The 23,570-nt window shown below is 42.0% G+C and overlaps 1 protein-coding gene across 7 annotated transcripts in view; it reads left to right on the forward strand.

Annotated features, from left to right (window-relative positions):
- LOC122759976 (myelin transcription factor 1-like) overlaps window positions 1-23,570 on the forward strand; it is a 108,657-nt gene that overhangs the window by 63,323 nt on the left and 21,764 nt on the right. For 5 of the 7 annotated variants that reach the window (XM_044015008.1, XM_044015012.1, XM_044015011.1 and 2 more), the window contains one exon: window positions 19,209-19,315. In XM_044015008.1, the coding sequence (XP_043870943.1) occupies window positions 19,313-19,315 (3 nt within the window). In that variant the 5' untranslated portion in view covers window positions 19,209-19,312. Of the gene's footprint in view, window positions 1-7,081; window positions 7,211-11,202; window positions 11,270-19,208; window positions 19,316-23,570 lie in introns of those variants that run through there. The other 2 variants (XM_044015013.1, XM_044015014.1) reach the window with 2 other exon arrangements.

A 23,570-nucleotide genomic window follows, 5' to 3' on the forward strand; every position in this document is an offset into this window, starting at 1 on the left:
CTGCTGGGGTGAACGCAGGGGGGCAGAGAGAGGATAGAGAGAGGATAGAGAGAGGATAGAGAGAGGATAGAGTGAGATGGTGAGAGGAAGAGGAGAAGCATGAAGAGTCCGGGGGGTGAGTGGAGAAGCAGGTATGAACAAGGATGTGAGGGTCAAGTGTGGGAGGAACAAACCAGGAGGGAGGAAAGGAAAAGGAGAGGCCAAGAAGCCTTAAAGGCTTTAACCACACAGAAACATGTTTTTCTCTTTTGTTCTTTTCTGTTAACATTTGATTCAAGAAATGTCTTCATACACATGAAAACCCCCGCGGGACGTTCCAGTTCAAACAAACTAACATTCACAACAAGGGTTTGGTCAGAGAGGGGCGGGCTACATACACTATATGGACTGAAGTATTGAATCCAGGTGTTTCAGTCAGGCTCTGGGCTCTAAACCACTTTATCTCCAATGAAGGACAATCTTAAGTCTTCAGACATACAGAGACATTTGCCATGCATCCAGTTTTTCTGTCCAACGTGTCTATAAAGACATGGTTTGATGAGTCTGACCTGACCTGAACCCCCATCAAGCACCTTTTGAGATGAACCGGAACAGAGATTGTGAGTCAGACCTTTTCGTCCAACGTCAGGGTCTGACCTCATCAATGCTCTACAGAATGAATGGACACACATTCACTTAGAAACACTTGAAAATCTTGAGGAAGGTTTTCCAAGAAGAGTTGAAGCTGCAGAAGAAGAAACAACTCCATATTAAAGTCCTGTATACGTCGTTACTGTCCCTGTTTGTGTTGGTGTCCCAATACTTCTGTGTATATAGTGTATGACGTCATAGTTTCCCCAAACTTGCTTGTTGGTTGTAAACCAAAAAAAATGGAAGGATACCATTTTATATTTTCTAAAACAGTTTTTCAGGACTCCCAAAGTGCGTTACTTTATATAAGAATAATATAGATAATAAGATAAGAAGCTGATTTCGCACAAAACCTCCTAAACTTAACTGTTCTCGTGTTTATGGACCAAACATTCAAGTCTCTTCATATTAAAACTAACATTTTTAACACAAATTCACCATAAACAAAGCAAATCACAAGAAAACAACAACTGCACAATGGAGCTCAGTGAGTATGTTATACAGTAGTTGTTACAGTTTTATGTCTTTTACTCCAATCCCATGTTCAAATTTACGGGGAGCTTTAAGACGCTAATAAAGTGAAGTGAGATGAAATTAAAAACATGTTTGCGAAACACATTCATGGCTCTTTGTTAATGGTCCCAGAGACGAATGAGAGATGAATGAGAGACGAATGAGAGATGAATGAGAGATGAATGAGCGTCACTGTGAAAAACTGTGATTATTATTGCTGATAACAAGCATTGACTTCATACTCAGGATTACACTGAGTCGATACAGGATGATGGGGTGACTGGGGTCAGGCAGGACGACCTCAGCGGGCACTAGACATGGAGGGGTGCGATGGAGGGAGCTCATTTACAACTCCCTGAAGTTTGTTGCGTCACGGCTGCACATGAGGGGAAGTGAGAGGAGGAAGAATAAATAATCCCCCACAGTAAGTCTGGCTTTGTCAAGTGACGGAGAGCTGCGGCAGACAGACGGGGGAGCGCAGCGATGTGATGCCTTTTGGCAGAGCTGACCTCATTCCACGTGTCACCACACGCACGCGCGCACACACACACACACACACACACACACACACACACACACACACATATGCACACACATGCACACACGCACACACACACACACACGCACACACACACACCACTGCTGCCTTTGGGAAGGCCCAAGTTGTGGATCAGTGAAGAGATGATGGTCATCCAAAGTGGCATCCAGCCCAAACTTTGTCTGTCTTTTCGTCTTTTCCTCCGTGTCTCTGTCTGGATGTGTGTGTGTTTTTGTATTTGTTACCTCGTCAGGACCAAAACCTGGTCTTATGAGACAGAACCTCATTTTTGAGGGACTTTAGGGCTAAGATATGAATTGTGGTTAGGTTAAGGTTAGGGTCAGGCATTAACTTGTTTATTCAGGCGGTCCAAATGAATGGAAGTCAATGCAGTGTCCTAAAACAAACGTGTGTGTGTGTGTGTGCGCGCACTTCTCTTTGTGAGGACCAAAAAACATACGTAAAACGTAAAAACCTGTCCTTGTGGGGACATTTTTGGTTTTAGGGTTAGGGTTAGAATCGAGTTTAGGTTAGGATTAGGTTAAGGGTTAAGGTTAGGCACTTAGTAGTGATGGTTGAAGTTATGGTAAGGGTTAGGGAACGCATGATTTTAATGATGTGTTCTCACTAAGATATAGAAACAAGTTTGTGTGTGTGCACACACGCATGCACGCCTGTTAAAAATTCATAAGTTCCACAAAAGAGCGAGAGAAGAAGTGTAATGAGTGGGTAATGAAGAGCCAGAGGCACACTGTAGTCACTTTTTATTTATTTATTTATTTATTTATGCACACTTTTTTAAAGCTCCAGTGTGTAACTTCCAGCGTTAACGCCTTCACCTTAACCTAAAGTCTGCTGCGTCTCACTGTACGAGCGTAGCCTCCGTCAGTCGCGGTGTAAAATGTCTCAAAACACTGATATAGTGAGGAACATGTAGAGCACGAAAACATGGAACCCACCACGACCTTCTCTACCATGTAATATTCAGTTATAATTAACACTTACTTATGTACATGTACAGTATGAGCTTCTCTAGTGTTCTAACCTGTTGTTATTTAAATATGATTTACTAGAAAATAGAAAGACTGGGATCACTTATAGAAGGCCACAAATCTGATATAAATATGACATGACATCATATGATATGATAAATTAAGCAGGTAAAGACAATTGATGATTTAACTAAATGATTTAACTGTTGATTATTTATTTATTATTTGTTTATTTCAATAACACGAGCGCTGAGAGTCGACCTGACACTTCTCAACTGTCAGAAGTGCGTTTCGTTCCTATGGCTACCTCTGTGACCTTCGCTGTGTGTGTGTGTGTGAGTGAGTGAGTGAGTGAGTGAGTGAATGGTTGAATGGCAGCTCGAGTGGCCGTCCAAACACAAACAGATCATGACACGTGTGTGTGTGTGTGTGGTCATTTCATGTCTTAATAACTGCAAAAACAGTAAATTCTGAAAAAATTATGGACATAAATATGTCGTCTGGATGTTTAAATGACTGAAAATAGACAAAAAAAGAAAGTTAATGTTAATCCCTTCCTCGTATGGTGGTGTTTGAAGTGCTCAGCTGTGTCTAATGGGAGCTGACAGATATGAGTATGATCACGCTGCACGGATGTTAGACGACGGAAAGAGAGAGGGAGGGAGGGTGGGGTGTGTGTGTGTGTGTGTGAAAGTGAGAGAGAGAGTGAGAGAGTTAGAGAGAGAGAGAGAGAGAGAGAGAGAGGGGCAATAAAGCCGTAGTGTTATAAGCCTGATTGTCATCGTGAGAGTGGGAACAGGACTCTGATGTCCATCTGTGCATGAGCACAGCATGTGTGTGATGGTGCGTCCAATTACTACACTATGGTTTTTCTACTCTCTCTCTCACACACACACACACATGTTTACGCTTCATTTTTAGTGAGGACCCTCATCGACATAATACCGTATATTCAATAGCCCCTTACCCTTACCTTAACCTTAAGAACTAAGGACTGACCCCGTTGCCAGATGTTAGTGAACTGTTGTGTTTCTCTGCTCTCTGTGATCTATGGTGTGGTCTATGTACATGACCACACCAACCCCCCAAAAAAAAAAGGAAAGAAGTGAGGACCGCCGCAAAAATGTCCTCACAAAGCCACAAATACAAGAACACACGTTTCTTAAATTGTGACAAATTCCTCTGTTGATCGTGTCAGTTTGTGCTCATCACATCAAAGGTAAAAAAAACCCCATTATTGATAGGTTTTGCAGATTCAAAAGGGTGTGGCAAGGGCGTGGCCACGGTAAGCACCGGAAGTTGGGCGAATTTTGACCATTTGCCATGAAACAGGAAGTGCCCTCTTACTCTTATTTGTTTCATTTTCCACGCACTTCGATCATGTACCCTGGTATAAACAGTGGAACCGCATTTCTGCTTTTCCTCCCAAGCACCAGAGGAAGCTCGCGTACCACAGTTTGAGAACCATGGGGTCTGAAACCTGGCGTAATATATGACTGTGTTTAAGTGAGCGACGTAGTTTCCTGTCAGAGGACGTTGCCTTGGTTGCCTCGCGGTTGTTCGGCGATCACGATTTGGTCGGAGCTTGACGTTGACGTCCACAGATGTCCCCGAAGTCCAGGGGACATGAGCAGCTGTGTGGTGTCCATCCATACGGTCAGTTTACAGCGTCCATTTCATCCAATCTGCATGTGTTTGGACTGTGGGAGGAAGCAGGGGAACCAGGACTGTCTTGCTTTGTTCATAATTTGTGCTTTTATTGAAACTTGCTCTTCTCAGCTCAGTCACCGGCCGTTTGATAATAAAAAGCCTCAGAGTCAACTTTTATTAACATTTATTAATTCACTCAGGTCGTTATTTCCTCAGCGAGGTCCTGTTCCCTGCTCTTCACTCTGTGTGTGAGTGTGTGAGTGTGTGAGAGTGTGTGTGTGTGTGTATTTGTTTAAACTTTATTGTCACCACCGTCTTCCAGGACAGCTGGAGGCTGTGTCAGAGTTCAGCTGCTTGTTATACAGAGCAGAGAATAAGAGGAGACGCTGTGTGTGCATTCATTTTTGTGTGTTTGCATATGTCTGTGGACGTGTGTGTGTGTGAACAGAAGGGCGTGTGTGTGTGTGTGTGTGTGTGTGTGTGTGTGTGTGTGTAGAATGGTGAAGTTAATAGGCTAATCAGAGCACCGTGCTCAAGAAGAATACAAGAGGCTGTCTGGCATCCTCAGATAAAAAAACTTGCTGTGGCTTTAGTGGAGACACAGCAGTCGCTCTCTACAGCGACACCTTTGTCCACGCACACACACACACACACACACACACACTCAGCAAAGGCCACTTTAATAAGCAGTGAATTCATTATGTACTTGTGTACGGGTGTGTGTGCGTGTGTGTGTGCGTGTGTGTGTGTGTGTGTGTGTGTGAGTGTGTGTGTTGAAGACAGATTTGTGGACAAGACAAATACATTTTATTATTTTTTGCAGCTTCATGTTAATCTTTCATTTACTGTTGATAAGAATAAATGTGTGTCTGCTTTGTCAGATTTATTTATTGTTTATTTGTTTTAGTTTTGATCCATTTTGTGTTTTATTTTAGCTTTAGTTCATTTATTTAAATTGAGTTTCAGTACAGTTTTTTATGGTGTTAAAGTTAAGTTTATTTGTTTTAGTTTAGTTTAGTTTCTTTGGTTAAAGTTAAGTTTATCTGTTTTAGTTTAGTTTGGTTCATTCATTTATTTTAGTTTAGGTTTAAGTGAAGTTTCTTTGTTTTAGTTTAGTTAAGTTTCTTTGGTTAAGTTTAAGTTCAGTTGATTTGTTTTACTTTATTGGAACATGTTTATTTTGCTTTCATGTTTATTATAGATCGCTCTGATTGGCCAAGCTGAGGTTGAAATCTTTTAATTTCAGTGTAGTTCACTGTAGATGTTTCATTTTAAGTTTAGTTTCTTCGTTTTAGTTTAAGTTAAAGGGAATCTGCCTGTAACCTGGTGCAACAGAGCGTTTATACCGGTTTATCAGTGCACACTGGGTCAGACTTGTTTGGCCCAGTTTTACAAGTGTCAACGTTCTACTGTTTCTCTCACGCTCTCACGTTATGACTTTCATCTAGTTTAAAAGTTACCAGTGAGACAGTAATATTAAACCAGACCACAGAGAGTAAAGAAGTGTCTGCTAATGTCTCGCTCTCCTGCACGAGACACAAACAACAAACACACAAACATCATCATTAAACTGTGCTGTGAAATAAAATGAAATGAAGAAGAAAAGCAGTAGAATGTGTCGCGCTTGCTTTACCCCCCATTACATCTCGGAGCGATGGGGATGGGGTAATGGGAGCAAAGCAATTGGAGAGCTCATTATCTGGCAGACCATCTGCTATTGGGAGGGAGGAACTGTCTGTCTGCTCCAGACACACTCACTCTCTGAATGGACCCGCAGTCCCAGTGAAAATGTTCACTCCAACTCACACCTAAATTAGCCGTACATCTGCTATATTTGGTCACACGTGAGTGAGTGAGTGAGTGAGTGAGTGAGTGAGGAGGTGTAGAGACACCAGTCACATGACGCAAATGCAGATCAATTGAATGGGTGGAAAAAAACAAAACAATAATCCCCTACAAAACAGTACAACAATCAGTCAGTTTGATTATAATTAAAATTGTGTGTTGATGACGGAATTGTCATTTTTATGCCTCTAATTAAGTTCTGTTGTGTAGTTTATGAGGCTGATGATATTCTTTTCTTTTCTGGTTCATTTTCAGTGGACAAAATAACAGACAAAGACAAAACAACTTGTGCGTCCTTTGTGTGTTCCTTTATGTGTCTCTATATAAATGAATACTTGTTTTTTCATATTTAGATGAACTTACATTTTCAGTCGTGTTCATTGGAGTGCATGTGTTCACAAAAACTTCCCCAGTCTCCATACTTTTCTTTCATTGTCTCTCGTTTTAAACAACATTTTTGTCCATTTTCTTTGCTTTGTCCAAAACTTTTATTCTACTGAAATCTGCTCCATCTTAATATTTCATTGTTGTTGAAGTTTGTATTACTTTACTTTCTTCACTTTAAGTTTTTTTTTTGTTCTGCTTATGATTGACAGAGTTAAAAGATTCAGATTGAGTAAAGTGCTTATAAGTTTTAAATCAGAGTGGGGGAGCAGCTTAAAGTGTGTGTGTGTGTGTGAGTGTGAGTGTGTGTGTGAAGTTGCCGGGTGCAGCAGATGCTCTTTGTTGCTCTTCACGTCTATTGTTGTTGTTGAAAGCTGAGACTGGATGAACCGGATTGGCTCAACCTCCCGTCGCGGCCTCCTATTGGCTCTCCACTCGTGTCAGTCAGCTTCTTGGCTCCGCCCCCTGCAGCCCTCTCCCCTCTTCCTCCTCCTCCTCCTCCCCTCCTGCTCCGGGGAAGTTGAACTAAAGTTTGCGCAACTTTGTTCGGCACAAGTAAAGTTAACAGCAGCGCTCTGCGGTCGCTGCGGCACTGAAGAGAGAAGAGTGAAGAGTGAGAGGAGAACCGCAAACATGAAGCTGTGCCGCACTTTTCTGGGTTCGTATCACTTTGATTCTTCCTTGTCTTTACTCTTATTTAAAAGAAAAGTCACAGTTTCAGTTTGTGCGCCGCTATTTCGACTAACCATCTCATCCTTCCTCTTCATCACGCTCCTAATGTCACTCCTGTTTATTTGCGTCTGTGTCATGTCTGCGTTCACAGAAGTCAGCAACTCTTGTTTTATTTTCACAACAAAAAGTCAAATCGTGTCTTTACGCACTGTTGTTGTGCGTAAAAGAATCTCAAAGTTGCGTCCGAACACCTGCTGCAACTTTAACAACTTAACTCTAATTAAGAAGAATTTAACGTTTAACTAAAACTAAACTTCAACTCTTTAAAAACGCGAGAGGAAAAAAATAACCACAGGGCCAAACAAAGGACAGTTGGTTCCCTCGGGGACCGTGTGGCCCCGGTACCGTGGGGACAATGCCAAGCTGCGGGCTTATTAAAAACTTTTGTGTGTGTGTGTGTGTGTATGTGTGTGTGTGTCGGCTTGTTCCATCTGTCGAGGGACGACATGGGGCCTCCCCCCGGTCCCAACCTCAGCGCCCAGTCAGCTGCTGCCCCCATGTAATATTTATACTGCTGCTCTGCACCGTAAGGTGGCTTTAGTCTGGAGTGACGTGAGCATTTAAGAAGCCTCTGCTGCTGTGTGTGTGTGTGTGTGTGTGTGCGTGCCATCTGCATACACAGACGGACTTTTGTGACAAGTTTTCCCACGTGATTTAAGTGAAAAAAACCTTATTTTACTTACTTTACTTTTGTTCAGTTTCCCCGTGGCCACACAGGATTAGAGAGTTAAGCTCACTGACTACAATAGAATAGAATAGAACATTGTTTTACAGCAGTAGACTAAACAAATAGACAGTAATAAATCATATAATACAAGATTCAATCAGTGTGTGTAAACCCTGGTGCCTAATTGCTGATTTAAAGTTACTATTTTTTTAACGTTATAACTTTATTTGGATGAAGCTGAAGTTGGTTTCAGTGCCACACAATGCTCACTGTGTAAGAAAAGAGGGGGGAGGAGAGGGAGAGGAGGGAGGAGGGAGGGAGAAAAAGTTTTCCCAGCTCATTTACCAGCTGTTGTAGTTTGACTTTGAGCCAATCAAAGCCTGAGCAGACTTGAGAAATCATTAATTATTCATAAACAAAGTCTTCAGCTTCACTTAGTGTCTTTGAAACTCTGAAATAATTATTTAGCACAATATAGCAACAAGTCATCTCAGAAGGTAATAATCTTATCTAGGAATATAAACACATTTTTACACATAAACACTAAATATTAATATTTATCTATCTATCTATCTATCTATCTATCTATCTATCTATCTATCTATCTATCTATCTATCTATGTATATATGTATATATATATATATATATAAAGTTCTAAAAACACAGTAATATTGATAAAGTCAGTGTGGTCTCACACCTAAAGAAGGAGAGACTTAGTCAGACAAAAAGCTTTTGTCAGTTTTAACAATGAGAGGCTGTAGTGAAGGAAGCTCTTTATTGTTGTTGTGCAGCAGCAGCAGCCGTGTGGAGCTGTCCACGGTCCTGAACACTCAGTCGCAGCGGCGTGGAGCTCTCCACGGTCCTGACAACTTAGACGCAGCAGCAGCGTATGGAGCTGTCTGCGGCGCGTAAAACTCTGTCGCAGCGGCGTAGCTTGGAGCTGTCCATAGTCCTGAAACAACTCACCAAAACAGAACAGCAAAAACCGACTTTTATCTTCTTTGTAATCTGAAGAAACACTTCAGATTACACACACACACACACACACGCGTGTGCACACACACACACACACACACACACACACCTGACCTGTGGTTCCTCACAGTCCCTCTGCTGGTCCACAGTTTTGTTTTATTTATATATATATAGTCTTATTTATTTATCCCCTCTCTCTTTTGTTTATTTGATTGTCGTAGTTGTTGTTGTGACTCCATCTCTCTCTCTCTCTCTCCCTCTCTCTCATGTGTCCATGCTCTGAAATCATACTGATGTGCCGTGTGCGCGGCCGCAGTGATTGATTTCAGCTCCAATGCATAACAATGGGATTGCACAAAAAGAGCCTGCTGCAAAGAGATAAGAATTTAATAGAATTTCTGAAAGCTGAAGGTTGGGCTTTTGGAATATTCCCTGCGTTACGCCAGCGTGGAGACAGCAGATAAAGGATGGCATTTGTGGGGTGACTATTCTCAAATGGCTTGTAATGAATGGTTGTCATTTCCACTAATGGTTTCAAAAAACAGCAACGCAAAAGCAAAGCATTTATTATTTTATATATTTTTTTTTTGGGGGGGGGACTCTAAGTTAAGACTGGCTGTTTGTTGTTTGGAGATGCTGACACTGACAGTGGGCGTCATGCTGTCACTGAGCTTTGAAAACTATCAACACAAGTGACAGTGATCGCTTCTCTTAAAGGAACAGAAGCTGCTGCACAAGAATGATCCAATATCAGTAACTATCTTCAATGTCAATGCGACAGAGAGGTTCAGTATACAGTGAGCTGATATAATGTCTGTAAAACCTGACAGCACACATTACATTTATATAAGAAGTTATCTGAGTTGTACTTTAATCAACTCTTTTCCCTCATTTGCTCAAAGGTATTTGAGTTAAATCAAACTTCAAACAGTCGGAACAGTTGAGTTATAACAAAGTTAGCAGGTTTTACAGTGTATGCAGTGAGAACACTTTGTGAATATTGCTTTTTTAAAAAATGATTTTTGCCTCAAATTTGCAAAGACATGGTTTCCTTTTACCAGTAATCATCAAGAGCTATTAACTTATACTGATTAAAACTTTTTTATAAATTCATGATACAAGTGTTGCCCCTGTCGCCCAGCAGCCCTACTTTAAAACTTACTGTGTAAAGAATTTGCTTCTCTTTATTCTCTGACAAAGGAAAATGATTGACAAACTTTCAGTAAAAATACTTCAATTGTTGACAACTACATGAATTCAGTTCTATATGTAGTTTGAAGTGTTTTCTTTAAGTTTGTCAACCATTTTCTTTCTCATTGTTCTTTTCCAGTGATAATTTAAACTCATATTCACCCCCCTCCTCCTCTCCTCCTCCCTTGGGCGTAAATAATTTTAAATTAATCTCCTCAGAGACTCGCCCCTCTCTCTCTCTCTCTCTCTATTTAAATATGTCATTTAAAACCCCTCATCTTTTATTCTCTCCACACATATACACATATACAGAGGAATGATGAGATGCTGATAACTCTGCAAACAAAACACACAACATCAAATCCCCGCAGTGCAAAGGAGAAAAAAAAAGTGAATGAGTTTTGGTGGACGACACCACTTCTCCAGGACAGGGAGGTGGAGGTGTGAAGGTACAACCTTCATGACGCATGTGTGAAGAAAGTGTATGAAGTATGAGCTCATTCATTAGTGTTGTGTGTGGATGTGAGGATGAGGAGGAACATCCAGCTTTATAGTGTGAAGGCTCCAATGATCTATGTGTTTGAAGCAGTGTGTGTGTGTGTGTGTGTGTGTGTGTCCATTGAGTTGGTGTGTAGTAAGAGGATGGTGTGGGGGGCTTTGAAGCCCTGCCCATCTGATGCTGGAGCTTTTTACTACAGCCTCCGTGATGTCATGGCAAAGGGCGGAGGGAGGAGATGTGAGTGGAGAGGAGGGTGGGAGTGGAGTGGCGTGGAGTGGAGGGGGGAGGCACAATGGCTCATGAGGGAAAGGTAAGTCAATATTACGTTTTTTTTCTCGCTGACAAAGGCAAATGAAGCCATGTTTTTTTTTTTTTTGCTTACAAACAAGTAACATCTTAACGCCTCGATAGACGGAGGAGCCGCCGTGCGCCGACGCTGCATGCGCGTTAGTAGAGAGGAGAGGCCAGTCCGCGTTCACTGTCATCATCACATCTGGACACTTGTACCGGGATAGAGGATCGCCCTTTAAACACGTTTAAGAAAGAAAAAACAACCTTTACTCGGGATATCGTTATTGTTTTTAAAGCAAACTACTTGAGGACGCAGCAGCGGCAGCGACAGAAACCTCCAAGGAAATATTGTTGACTCCAGGTAAATCCAGGATTATAAACTACATTTATCATTCTTTTCTATCTTTATTATGACTATTTTTCTCGCTTATAACAAATAGAAAAGCCTTATAAGTGTAACTTTGCCGTGTTTACGCATCTTTAAAAGCCACAGCGCGGGTTTTTGAGTCAGATTCTCGGTGTTTTTTCTCCACATTTTCATCTTTTTTTTGTTTTTCTTTCCTTTTCATGTTGATGGAAACTTAAGCTCGTGTCAGCAGGTTGAGCTGATTCGCTCCTTCCTCGTCATTAAAGGGCAGATTTGTAGCTTTATTTTTTTTTTTCTTTTTCGTTTCCTGTCACTACAGTGAGAGTAGAGAGGAAGTGAGATGCTGTTTATGTTGATCACTGAAGAGCAAAGCGAGCATGGCGCTTTCTCAGAAGCTGCTGCTGCTGCTGCTGCTGCTGCTGCGTGTGTGTGTGTGTGTGTGTGTTTTCCCACTTCTCCACTGCTTTTATATATAAACAGTATCATCATCATCATCATCATCATCATCAGCGTGCGTCTATTTAAAGGGGAAACACACTGGATGTAAAGAATCTATTTTTTCTACCCTCTCATCGTGCGTGCGTGGCTCTTTTTACGCACGGACTCACTGAGCCTTGTCCACTCTGTCCTCTACTTTCACCTTCTCTATCCTGTATGTCCAGCGTCTCTGGACTCTCCTCGCGCTGCTCGCGCTCACCACACCAGCTGTTTGTGTTGTTGTTTTTCTCTGTGATGTTGGAGGGGCAAAAAGTGTGTGTTTATATCGAGTCCGGCACCGAATTGTGTTCTTTGGACCTTTGAGTGTGACACTGGGCGTTGAGCCTGTCCCCTCTGTGTGTGTGTGTGTGTGCACGGACAGATGGATGGATGGTGTGAGTGTATGTGTGAGAGAGAGAGAGGAAAAAGGGGAGGGGCCGGCTATTTGATCCTCTGCAGCAAAAAAAAACAGAGATGCTCTCTTCAAATGTCAGCCGCCTTCACTGGTGCGCAGATAAAAAAAGAAAAAGTCCTCAGAACAGAAGCGCTGGAAATAAACAGGTCCCGTGCAGTGTGTGTGTGTGTGCGTGCGTGTGCGCGTGCAGGCTCCAGCTGCACATTTCTACCCCGTTTTTAAAAGCCTCATCTCGCCGGATTGAGCCTGTGCGGTGCAGAATGTGAAGTCTTTGCGCTGTGACCGTCCACTCCCCCTCCACACCCCGCCCCCCTCCTTGTTTTGCTTAGATGGCCACGTAATGCGCTGTGTGTGCGCCTCTGTCAGAGCACCTGCGTCCTAAGATGGAGGAAAGAGATGAGGGATGATGATGATGATGATGATGATGGTGGTGGTGGTGGTGGTGATACTCTCGCTGTTATGTCACCAACACCGAGGCTGATTCAAGACAAACTTCACCTGCTTCATAGTTTCAGGCGTTTTTGAGGCAACAGAGTTTTATTTATTTAAAATAAATAAGACTTTAAGACTCTTGTTCTAGACACTGCAGCTTTAACACTTTTAAAACTGGTTCTATGTGAAAGGAAAACTGTTAGGATTAAACCATGAAAGGTCACTTATGTCACACTTACAAAACAAGCGGAACACAACACATAAGAGAGAGAGGCGTTAATGATCTAAACCCACTTTACCTTTGGAAACTGTGACTTTTAAAGTAGCTTTAGAGACATTTAACTTCAATATAAAGCACAGAAACGAACCCTAAGCCACGGCACAGTGTTTTTTAACCACAGAACAAGAATAAGTCACTTATATAAAGAATTACAAATCCTGACGGTCACGTGATGTTTACATATGTTAGTAAAGTTATTCACTCATGACGAGAGATGCTGAAATCCCCTTTTCTTGGATAATGTATGTTTGTTAACGTCGTGTTGTTTTTGAGGACATCTTCTACAACTTTAACGAACGTGACACAGAACAACGACGGGATGAGACATAAAGACAGACAGAGAAGATTGTTAGCATTCATAAAAATCACAAATACAGTGATCTGTGGCTTTGTGTCCATGCCAGACTTTTAGCCTGAAGCTTATGTGATGATGATGTTTGGTTAACGCACAAAGCAGAGGAAACACTTTCCAAGAGGAAAAAAGCTATTGTTTGGCCGCGTGTTACAGACTGAACACTGTGGGCAGGATTTAGTGCATACGAGGCAGAAATGATGGTTAAAAAAACACCCACTGTTTTCTTGTGTTTACTTTTCCTGTGAAACGTAGCCTAGTTTCAGAGGATTACAGAATTAGGTTATTGGTGCTTTGTGCTGTTAGCGGAGGTCAGAACAGCGGCGTGCAGCACGGATATATGAAGTTACTTCTTCCTCTTTAGTTAGTTACAGTGATGGGAGGGACCCTCTCTATCTATGAAGGGCTGAATAGCCCCGTGGTGAGGACAGCAGGTGCCGGAGGAGGGAGAGCAATAAACATGTTGGAAGAGCAGCTGGGGCCAAATTGCACTCAATTGCATTCAAAGCCAAATCAGAAATCTAAGCAATACAAGCAAAGGTCAGGGCTGGACCAGCTTTCAGTGGCGAGGAGGCATTTAAAAAACCAACGCATGGAAATAATGGATTTCATGGCACGCATTAATGAGAAGTAAATTTCAAAGAGGTGAAAAAAACTGAGAATTAATTAAAAAGTAAAGAAAATGTACACGAGTTTGTCAGATGGAGGGAGTGCAGTTGCAGGTTGTAAAGCAGTGGCAGGAGCACAGATCCTGACAGTTAGTGATTGGTTTTATTAGCAGCAGTGATGCCTCAGATGCTGAGGTCAGGGCGACACCTCAGGGAAGCTGCTCTAAAGGCTGCTTACACTTTGATTTGACACTGTTCTCCCCCTCTCCTCCCTCCCTCCCTCCCTCCTAAACTTCCTCCCATCTGCCTCTTCTTCTCCTCTTGGTCTGTTTCATCTGACCTTCAGCTACAACATGGCTGCAGAGTTTGTCATGATATAGAACGTAAACTGTTGAGATAAAATGTCAGATAATTAAAGATTACGTTTCTCAAAGCAGTTTGTTGAGAAGGTCGACTTATGGGAGTTCTTCTATGGCTTTAAAACCAGAGCAGCTGATGGCTGAAGATTGATTTTTGTACCTATTAATATTATCAAATGTTCTATTTTTCCTCCAGTAAAGAAAAAATAATAATAATATAATAATAACAACTGAATGAAGATAATAAATAATACAAACATGAACAACACTCTCCAACTGACACTGCACTGCAATTATATACAGAATCTTTGAAAAATAAAAACATCTTTTAGTCATTTAGCTTGTACAAGTAATACAAACGCATACCAAAATGTCCAATTATTGTATTTTAACTTCTTTATGGACAGAAACAGTTCACTTATCTAAGGTTAAACATTCAAGTGATTACAAGATATATATTGAAACTTTATGTAGTTTGAAGAAAATCAAGTTATATCACAGAATTCAGTCTGTACGTGAAGTCAAACAATAACTCTTCTCTTACAAAGTGTTTCCTCTTCTTATTTTCATAAAAGCTGCAGGTTAAACTCTGACGTCAACACAAGGTCAAAGGTCACAGCAGCGAGAGGACTGTAGAGGATATAGATGTGGCCAAAAATGTCATCATTATTAATTAGAGATGAGTCGATACGATGCTTTGTATTTGGTATGGATTTGTTTCTGTAGTCAAAGAAACTGGATTTGTTATCGGGAAAGTTAGAATTTAAAATCCAATCCATAAAATAATCTACATCCTAACCCTTCAACAAACAGCTGAGTCATGTTTTGGGCTGTTTCTTGTTTCCTTTTTGAATTTTGTTGCAAAGTTGGAGAATTATGTAAATGAATCAGCACAAATGTGTGGTTTAAAAGGTGTAAAACGACTGTGTTTGACTGATTAATCAGTTGATCCTTAACGATTGTTTGATTGTTTTAACTGACTATGATCTACAATCGCGACGCCAAACAACAAATTCTTTATCTACTGCTACTGATATCAGTGTGATCCTTTCCATCTAAATCTGTGTTTCACGCCCTTTAAATGTCAGTGTTTAGTGAAGCATTAATGAGGTTTTTACTTGAATATCGTATAACGTTACATATCTTTATTTGATTATGTTCCATTTAGTCTGAGGAGCGTAGAATAGCACTTTTCTCCCTCTTGTAAAAATGAAAAGTCTCTCATCTGCTGGATTATCCAGTGATGTGAGTGATATAAAACAACTTTTGATTCCCCTGCCTCTCGTCCACCGTAATCACACAAAGTTGTCCCTTAAATCCGTCTTAACGGGACCAGGAGTGTCCAGCTGTCCTCGTCCATGTATGGACACTAATACTGTTACAGACAGTTCACCCTGGTCTTTAATCTAACTATGGATTTAGGCCTCTTTGCTCTATTGTCCCACTGCAGTAATCTGCCGACTGGTAATGGAATTACTTTGGATTTTTTTTAGTTTGTTATCAGTTTGAAAGATGATTGTGTCGTTTTCAGCAGTTTATTTTATTATTTATTGCAGGAAAAGAAAAAACCCTTAACTTACTTAATATCACTTAAATAAAAACACAGTATATGGAGTATGATTTTTATTCAGTTTTGTGTTTGTGAACTGCTCATTTTCTGACGATAAACGGCTGATAAATGGACTTTTCAAAATGTTGATTTTGTTTGTTTCTTCCCTCCAGTCATCTGCTAATTGTCTCCTCATAATAAATAAAGATAGATTTTATAAGTGTTCACTTTTCTTTTAAATGACTTTTGAGAAGAGAAAACAACCAAAAACAAAACAGTGAAACTTTCCACAAACCTGAGGTAAAACCTTCTGTACTCATGTTATATTGATGTACTGTATTTGGAACCTTTACGATACCTAATCCTGCCCCGCAGTAGGGTATGATTATTTTATTTTTTTGCTTTAATCCATTCATTTTGTATTCATCTTTCTCCCCGTGGTCCCCCCCAAACCTCCCCCCCCCGCCTCTGATTTACCAAACCTCCTCAGTGAACAGCTAATTGTCTTGTACTCCTCCAATTTTCCAGTGCAAAAAAAAATAATGAGCTGTGAGTCTTTTAGGTGGGAATGAGCAGTATCTGATCAAAGAATACGAGCGCACACATCCTGAGCAGACAAGGCTCAAATTAGCTTTATTTTCTTTCCTCTTTTTCATCAGTGGAAAGATGCAGATGTTCAGCTCTGATGAAAGTGAAGAAAGGTCAGTTTTCACCTTTTATGTGATTAATTACCTGCTTTTGTAAAAACCTACAGAAATCAGATGAAGGTTCAACACGTGCATGCGTGTGTCCTCCGTCTGTCTGTCTGTCTGTCACAGAAACAGCAGCTCAGCGTCTCAGCTCAGCTCACTAAAGCAAAGTGAGCAGAGATGCTGACACACGGCCTGAGGCAGCAGCAGCAGCAGCAGCAGCAGCAGCAGCAGCAGCAGCAGCAGCAGCAGCAGCAGCAGCAGCGTCCTCATGGTTTGACACCATTATATACAGTAAATTTGGCGTTTAAGGAGGAAAGGGCTCATCAGCTCCTTGGCTCCCAAAAAAATGACAATCAAATGCAGCGCAGAGACTTCACTTCACTTCCCTTTTAAAAGCAATGAGTTTTAGGGAAAAAGAAGAAGGAGAAGGAGGGAATAAATGAAGAGAGGGATAGAGATGGAGCTGTGGACGAACAGTACTGCTGCTGTAATCACTTTTCTCTTGTGTGTGTGTGTGTGTGTGTGTGGAAGTTGATAAACAAGCATTTTGTGCTGGCTGAGCTTTGGCAAGTAAAACAAGAGTGGACCTCACGTCACGTTGGCTCCATCTTTTCTTGTCTTACTCTCAGATTAGCTCTGGCTTTTACCACTTTACCCCACCCGGCCTTGTGGGTTCATGCACAGGACAAGCGTCTGCAGCCTTTCTCTGAAAAAGGTAGAGATAAGAGCAAAGAACAGTAGCGTGCAAAGACATTACAGGGGCTCAAAGTGGGCACCCACCTCATAATTATTAACTGAAAAATAATAATATTACATTGACACAATCTTGTGTTTACTTAGTATATTGACAATAATCCTCACTGAATCCTAAAGGCATTTAAAGCTAGAAAATGATCTAAAATGGAGTGTTTTTAATTGACTTTGAGGCAAAAACATCTAACTTTACACATTTTGCCTGATTACAATTTATACTGACTAGTTGAAAATGTGATTTTCTATTGTAATCTATGTAATCTGTCTATTTTTTTTGTACTATTTTATTCTTTGAAACGTTTGCCAAAGAGATTTTTATTCTCAAAAATCTTGATTCCCGGTTAAATAAAGGTTAAGTAATTGAAAAATATTGATGTTACAGATGTTTAGTAGGCGTACGGAAATGAGTTTTACGTAGAGATTAACGTACAAAAAAAATAACCGCTGTCTCTGAAATTGCAGAGAATTGATGCCACATGCTGAGATCAAAGAGAATTAGAAAAAGTAAATGATTAAAAATGTCATTCAGAAGGGGTCAGAGGGCAGAAGAGCGGGGGCCTGAGGGTCTATAATCTAGCTTCATGTTAAAGACTGAGCTTCAGTGTTTTTGCTGCATATTTAGAGCCTTTTATGCAGATTTTTAAATTAAAGAAATTCAGATCATTCAAAAATGTTTTGCCTTGAATAAACACTGTGTAAATTGTGTAGAAATATCAACACTGCTTCACATTACACTCTCTATAGAAGTGGATTCAACGTGCACTGACCCGAACCTTGGTCCGTTTGAGGTTTTTATTTATCATGGAGGACAGACGTACAGGACGACGCACAGAGTATCAGTGGAAACTCAAGGGCGCTTCCTCTTTCAGAGGCGCTGTGCTGTGCTGCTCGCAGAGACGCACAATCCGTATAAAGGTGAACGCTAAAGGCTACGGATGTGTTTATATATCCAACAAAGAGTCGGATTTCACTGCACCAGCACGTGGAAGAGAGAGGGCAGTAGTTAAAAAGTTCAGCCTGGAGTGTTCACACTAACGACGACAACTTCTCCTCCGTCGCCAGTGTTTGTGACACTACAGTGGATGTGTGTGTCTGTGTGTGTCTGTGTGTGTGTGTGTGTGTGTGTGTGTGTGGGTGTAATGGATTTAGTGAAGTGAAGCACTATTACACTGATGAAAAAACAGGGGAGAAAGAGAGCTGAGGGAGGAAGTAGAAAAAAAGCTTTGATTTATGCATGATTCATTATTTACTGACCCCCACACACACACACACACACACACACACACACACACACACACAGACTCACGTATGAACCCTGAAAAGCTTGATAAAAAAGTGCAAATTTGATTGATTCTAATAGCAGACTGACAGGCACCCCAGCTGGGGCACTTAACCATGCCCGTGTGTGTGTGTGTGTGTGTGTGTGTGAGAGTGTGTAAAACACACACTCTCTTAGTTAATAAAGGAGTGTCTGCACTATGCTCAAGTACCCCGACCTTCCCTCAAAAGTAGTACCCCCTCCCTCCCCATCCTCCCTTTATCCAAATCACTGCTCCATCCTCCTCCCCCTCCTCCTCCTCACCCCCACTTCCATTATTTTTTTCATTTCTTTGCACACCCCCAAAATCTTTAAAATAAGATTTTAAGTTGCAAAACATACAACATCTCCCTCCTGCACCAAACAAACCCTCTACAATGCAAAGGTTTGAAGGTAAATAAACATAAATGAAAACACAGGTGGATATTTTTTAAATGATCTGCAGAAAGTTGACGAATGCTCTCAAACGTCACTAAACCTTTATTTTCACGTGTTTTGTGTGACTGGAGATAAGTGGGTTTTATTTCCACATGTTGTCTCTCAGCTGCACTGGATTTCTTAAAATTGCTATTAGTCTGATATTATTTGATCTCAACACGCCGTCTTTACCCCAAAATCATAACCTCCCCTTTTCCTCCTCTTCCTCCTCTTCGTCGTCGACTCACCGCTGTGTTTCTTGACTTTTTTCTGGACACTAGAAAATGAGTTTCGGGGCGAGCTGGTGAACCAGCGGTGGACAAGAGGCGAGAGGACCAGCAGCCGCTGTCAGGCCTCCCAGAGACTGCAGAGCCGTCGACCAATCATGGTGAGTGACAAGGCCCCCGCCTCCCCGCGTCTCCCCCCACCCTGCTTCTCATCCCTCTCCAGCACTTACCACACCCTGACACCCCCTTTTTTTCAACCTGATTCTGCTTCCTGGGCATTTCCTCCAATCCCTAACTCAGCGGGGAAAGGAGGAGACAGAGGGAGTCTGTGTGTGTGTGTGCCTGTACTTGTACCTTTGTGAGGACATTTTGACCTTGAAGGGGACACGTTGTGTGGATCCCACAGCTTTAAAGGGTTTTTTCAGGGATAAGACCTGGTTTTAAGGTTAAGCACTTAGTTGTAATGGTTAGGGTTAGGGTCTATGGGGGTCTTCACTATGATATAAAAACAGGTTTGTCTGTTGTGTGTATTGAGAAGGAAGGGGAGGGGTGTTGCTGCTGCTGCTGCTGCTGCTGATGCTGCTGCTGCTGCTGCTGCTGCTGCTGATGCTGCTGCTGCTGCTGCTGATGCTGCTGCTGCTGCTGCTGCTGCTTCTGATGCTGCTGCTGCTGCTGCTACTGCTGCTGATGATGCTGATGCTGCTGCTGCTGCTGCTGCTGCTGCTGCTGCTGCTGCAAGCCTGAAAAAGAAAACCCCATGAATCAAACAGCACATCAAATCTGTGGCTTGGCCCGGCCCATCCTTTGCTTCAGCTTAGTTCAGTTTAGTTAAGCTCAGCATGGCACAGCTCAGCGTATTCCCACTGCTGAGTTTACTTCACTTCACTTCACACAGGCTGTTTTTTCTTCTATTGAAATGCGATGAAAAAGGGAGAAACTCAAAAGGATGTCCTTGAGCTGCTCATACTTTTTGTCCATGATATTCCATCTTATCAGCAGAAGAAGCAGCAGCTTGGTCTTTTAACCCACTCTGCCATTTCAAACCTGTCTCTCCTCGTCTTTGTGCTTGATTATAAAAACTTCTGACCCCAAATTGCCACAATCTGAAGGTTATTTATTTGACTCTGAAAACATCCGGGCCATTATTTTATTTTCTTCCTTGTGCATCATCACAACTGAGAGTAACACTCAACAAAGAGATGGAAGGACTGAGGGCAGATTGAAAGAGAGATGAGCAGGGGGTGGTTAGGTGGGGGTTGTTTTTCCCCTGGGCCCAGTAAAAGTACTTTTGCTCCCCTCTGATGGCTCGGGTTCATCTGAAGAGATGACTTTTATTGATTTGGTTTGATTTCTGCAGCTGACAGAGCTGAGAGGAGAGAGAGAGAGAGCCGTCGGTTACAAACACTACATCACGTCTTATGAAGCCTGCCACGCTGTTATTATTCCTTATAGATGAACGCCGTGCAGTGGTGAAGGATGTTCTTCTTACAAACATCGGTGTCCACTCACATGTGCTGGACTTCATCACCTATTTTGTTCTTTTGAAGAGGACCTGACTATTCACTCCTTCCATTGACTTCCATTAAAAATGGAGTCAGCAGAGTCGCCCCCTGGTGGCTAACTCCCACTTCTCTCCTATACTGCCGGGGGTTTATCTTGCAAATGTTTGAGCCGTTTTCACAGACAAGTAAGTGGCTATACCTGGGATTATTTTAACCCCAGTGATGCCCAGATTAACAGTAATTCACAGGCTCTTATTGGACGCTACTAGCTGTCAATCACACTGGTGCTTTATCACTTATTTCACCTAAAATAAGTGATTGAGATCATTAACGGCTCAAGAAAATGTTTTCTGACGTTTTAAAGTATTTTCCATTTTGCATGATTTGAAGCCGTTTTTATTCTATTCATATTATCAGATGTTCGTCTGCTCTGTGGTGTTTTTCTTCTTGATGAAATGTGTCGTCACAAACGCACCGGCATCAAAACACTCAGCGGAAGAACTAAAACAACACAGTGTTGCTCAGTGTCAGTGTGACAGTGGGTTTGTTTACTTTAATCTGTTAATCTGAAAGTCACTTTAAACTGCGAATAAAATGAGAAAATGAGAAAATAACATCCTGGAGACAAAGAAACCCAAGACAAAAGTCGTGTGTTCCCACTTATGCTGATCAAAACTGAAGCCATTTGACCCTGGACTGAATCCAGATTAAATAAAACATAAACAACCTTTAAACGCAGGATTTCTTTTGATCTGTGAGAATATAATCAGTCACGATCTCTGGAATCACATCATGGCTGACATGAATTATGCGGTCAAACACGCTCGGGCTTTTTCTGCATATGAAGCAAGAAACACGTCGTCTCTCCTCCTCCTCCTCCTCCTCCTCCTCCTCACTACACTCTACTCTGCCTCGTGTGAATTATTAAAGTGAAATTGAGGAAAAGGGAGTTTCGCTGTGCAGTGATCCAACATGGAGGAGGCCGAGCTCCGTGGTTGCGCCTGTCGAGGGAGCCGCGCCGCGCGCGTTTAATTGGCAGCTGCTGTCCACAGGTAATATTCGTGGACGTCAGTCTTCCTCGCCGGTTGTGAACCACCTCCCCCCTCGCCCTCACCCTCGTAACTCTCCACCACACCTTAACACCCCCCCCCCCGCCTTCATCTGCTCTTGTAAACCTGAAAATGAATAAAAGAGTCATTTATGTGCACCGGGGGACGGAGGGTGACCTTCTCTGTGAAGTCATTGCCCCCAGCCAGCCATTTACATAGAGCTGTCAGAATGCAGAGCAGGGCCCGGGTCCGACCACTGCACACAAAGAAGGACATAATTGATAATGTACAACACAGCCTGTAGGGATGAGCCTCGTCTTCCTCCTCCTCCTCCTCCTCCTCCCTTTTCTCTTATTCATCTGTCCACACCACATTTCACACTATTTAAACACACACAGTATACATACACATGTACTGTAGAAACACACAGACAGACAGACGCTTAACCTTCTTTTCTCATTTACTTCAGTGTGTGTGTGTGTGTGTGTGTGTGTGTGTGTGTGTGTAAGTCCACCTATACTTACGTACGTATACACTGTTCAAGGATTTCTAATTAAAAGACAAAGGACAAACTTCTCGTTGAGAAGAAGAAGTAGAAGAAAAAAAGATCAGGTAATTGCTTTCCAGGCTGCATCACTGGCTGCCTGTGTTCATGAAAATATAATGAGCTGGTATTGAGAAGAAGGACAGGAAAAAGGAGAACTCAGATGTGTTTACCTATTTAAATGTGTGTCACTATGGTTACGCAAACATGAAAGCAGTAGGGGCCCTTTTCAGTCCCCAGTTTTGATTCATCTGGTGACTGATCGGATATGTGAGGAGGAGGAGGAGGAGGAGGAGGAGGAGGAGGATGAAAAAGGAAAGAAAATAAATAAATTATAATAATAATGAAAAACTTGTTGTGCAGTATAAATACAATATACGTGTATCTCCATGTAGTCGAGTTGAAATACAAGTATCTTTTAAAACTATATGTCACATATAGACACAGAAAAAGTAAAGGAAATAATAGAAAGCTCTTTCCTGTGTTAAGTGTCAAGTTTTATCAGTAAAAAAATCAAGTAAAATTAAAAAGAGACCACAGCAGCATCATAGTGAGTTTAAGTGTAATCCTATACACTAAGTCTTAACCTTCAGGAAGGACCTACTGCAATGTCCTCACAATGTCAAAATGTCCTCACAACAATGGTTTGGAGCTAGTGGTTTGTCCTCACAGCAGAATAAAGACATGAACACACACACACACACACACACAGAAAACTCTTCAGCGCTCACTCAGGCGCTCCTCTTCTCACACTTTGCGCTCTGAGTGGAGTCAACTGCTCCCTTCAGGCCGGCCACAAAGCTGCTGCTTGTTGCACAACCTCTACATTAACAGTGCTCCAAGTGGCCAGAGACACAAAGAGCTCGGGCCAAGACGGTGGAGACCCACACAGGAAGAGAGGAGGGGCTTCAGCCTTGCACCTGTACCTCCGGCTAACAACTAGACCCTTAACGAATGAAGCACACCCTCCACAGTGAAGAGAGGAGGGGGATAAAAAGTGAGGAAAGCCCTTAACAACAACAACAACAGCGTGTTTCATCTTCCTCCCATCCCTTCTTTTCATAAGTAGTCTATTAGCAGGAAAGGGGCAGTGCCAAAAAAAGAAAGAGAGGGGGTGAAAAAAGAAGAAGAAGTAGAAGAGAGACAGGGAGGCCGTGTTTGAATCCCACTGTGGCACTGCCAACTTTACTATACACAAGCAACAAAGCAGCTAAGTGCTGAGCCTGGGGGGGGGGGAGGATAAAGAGAGAGGGAGCGAGGGGAGGAAGTGTGAGACAGACAGAGAGACAGAAAGAGGGAGACCTGCATTTAAAAAAAAAAA

This window comes from Solea senegalensis, unplaced genomic scaffold (genome assembly GCF_019176455.1).
Source record: "Solea senegalensis isolate Sse05_10M unplaced genomic scaffold, IFAPA_SoseM_1 scf7180000012731, whole genome shotgun sequence".
NCBI classification, from domain to species: Eukaryota; Metazoa; Chordata; class Actinopteri; order Pleuronectiformes; family Soleidae; genus Solea; species Solea senegalensis.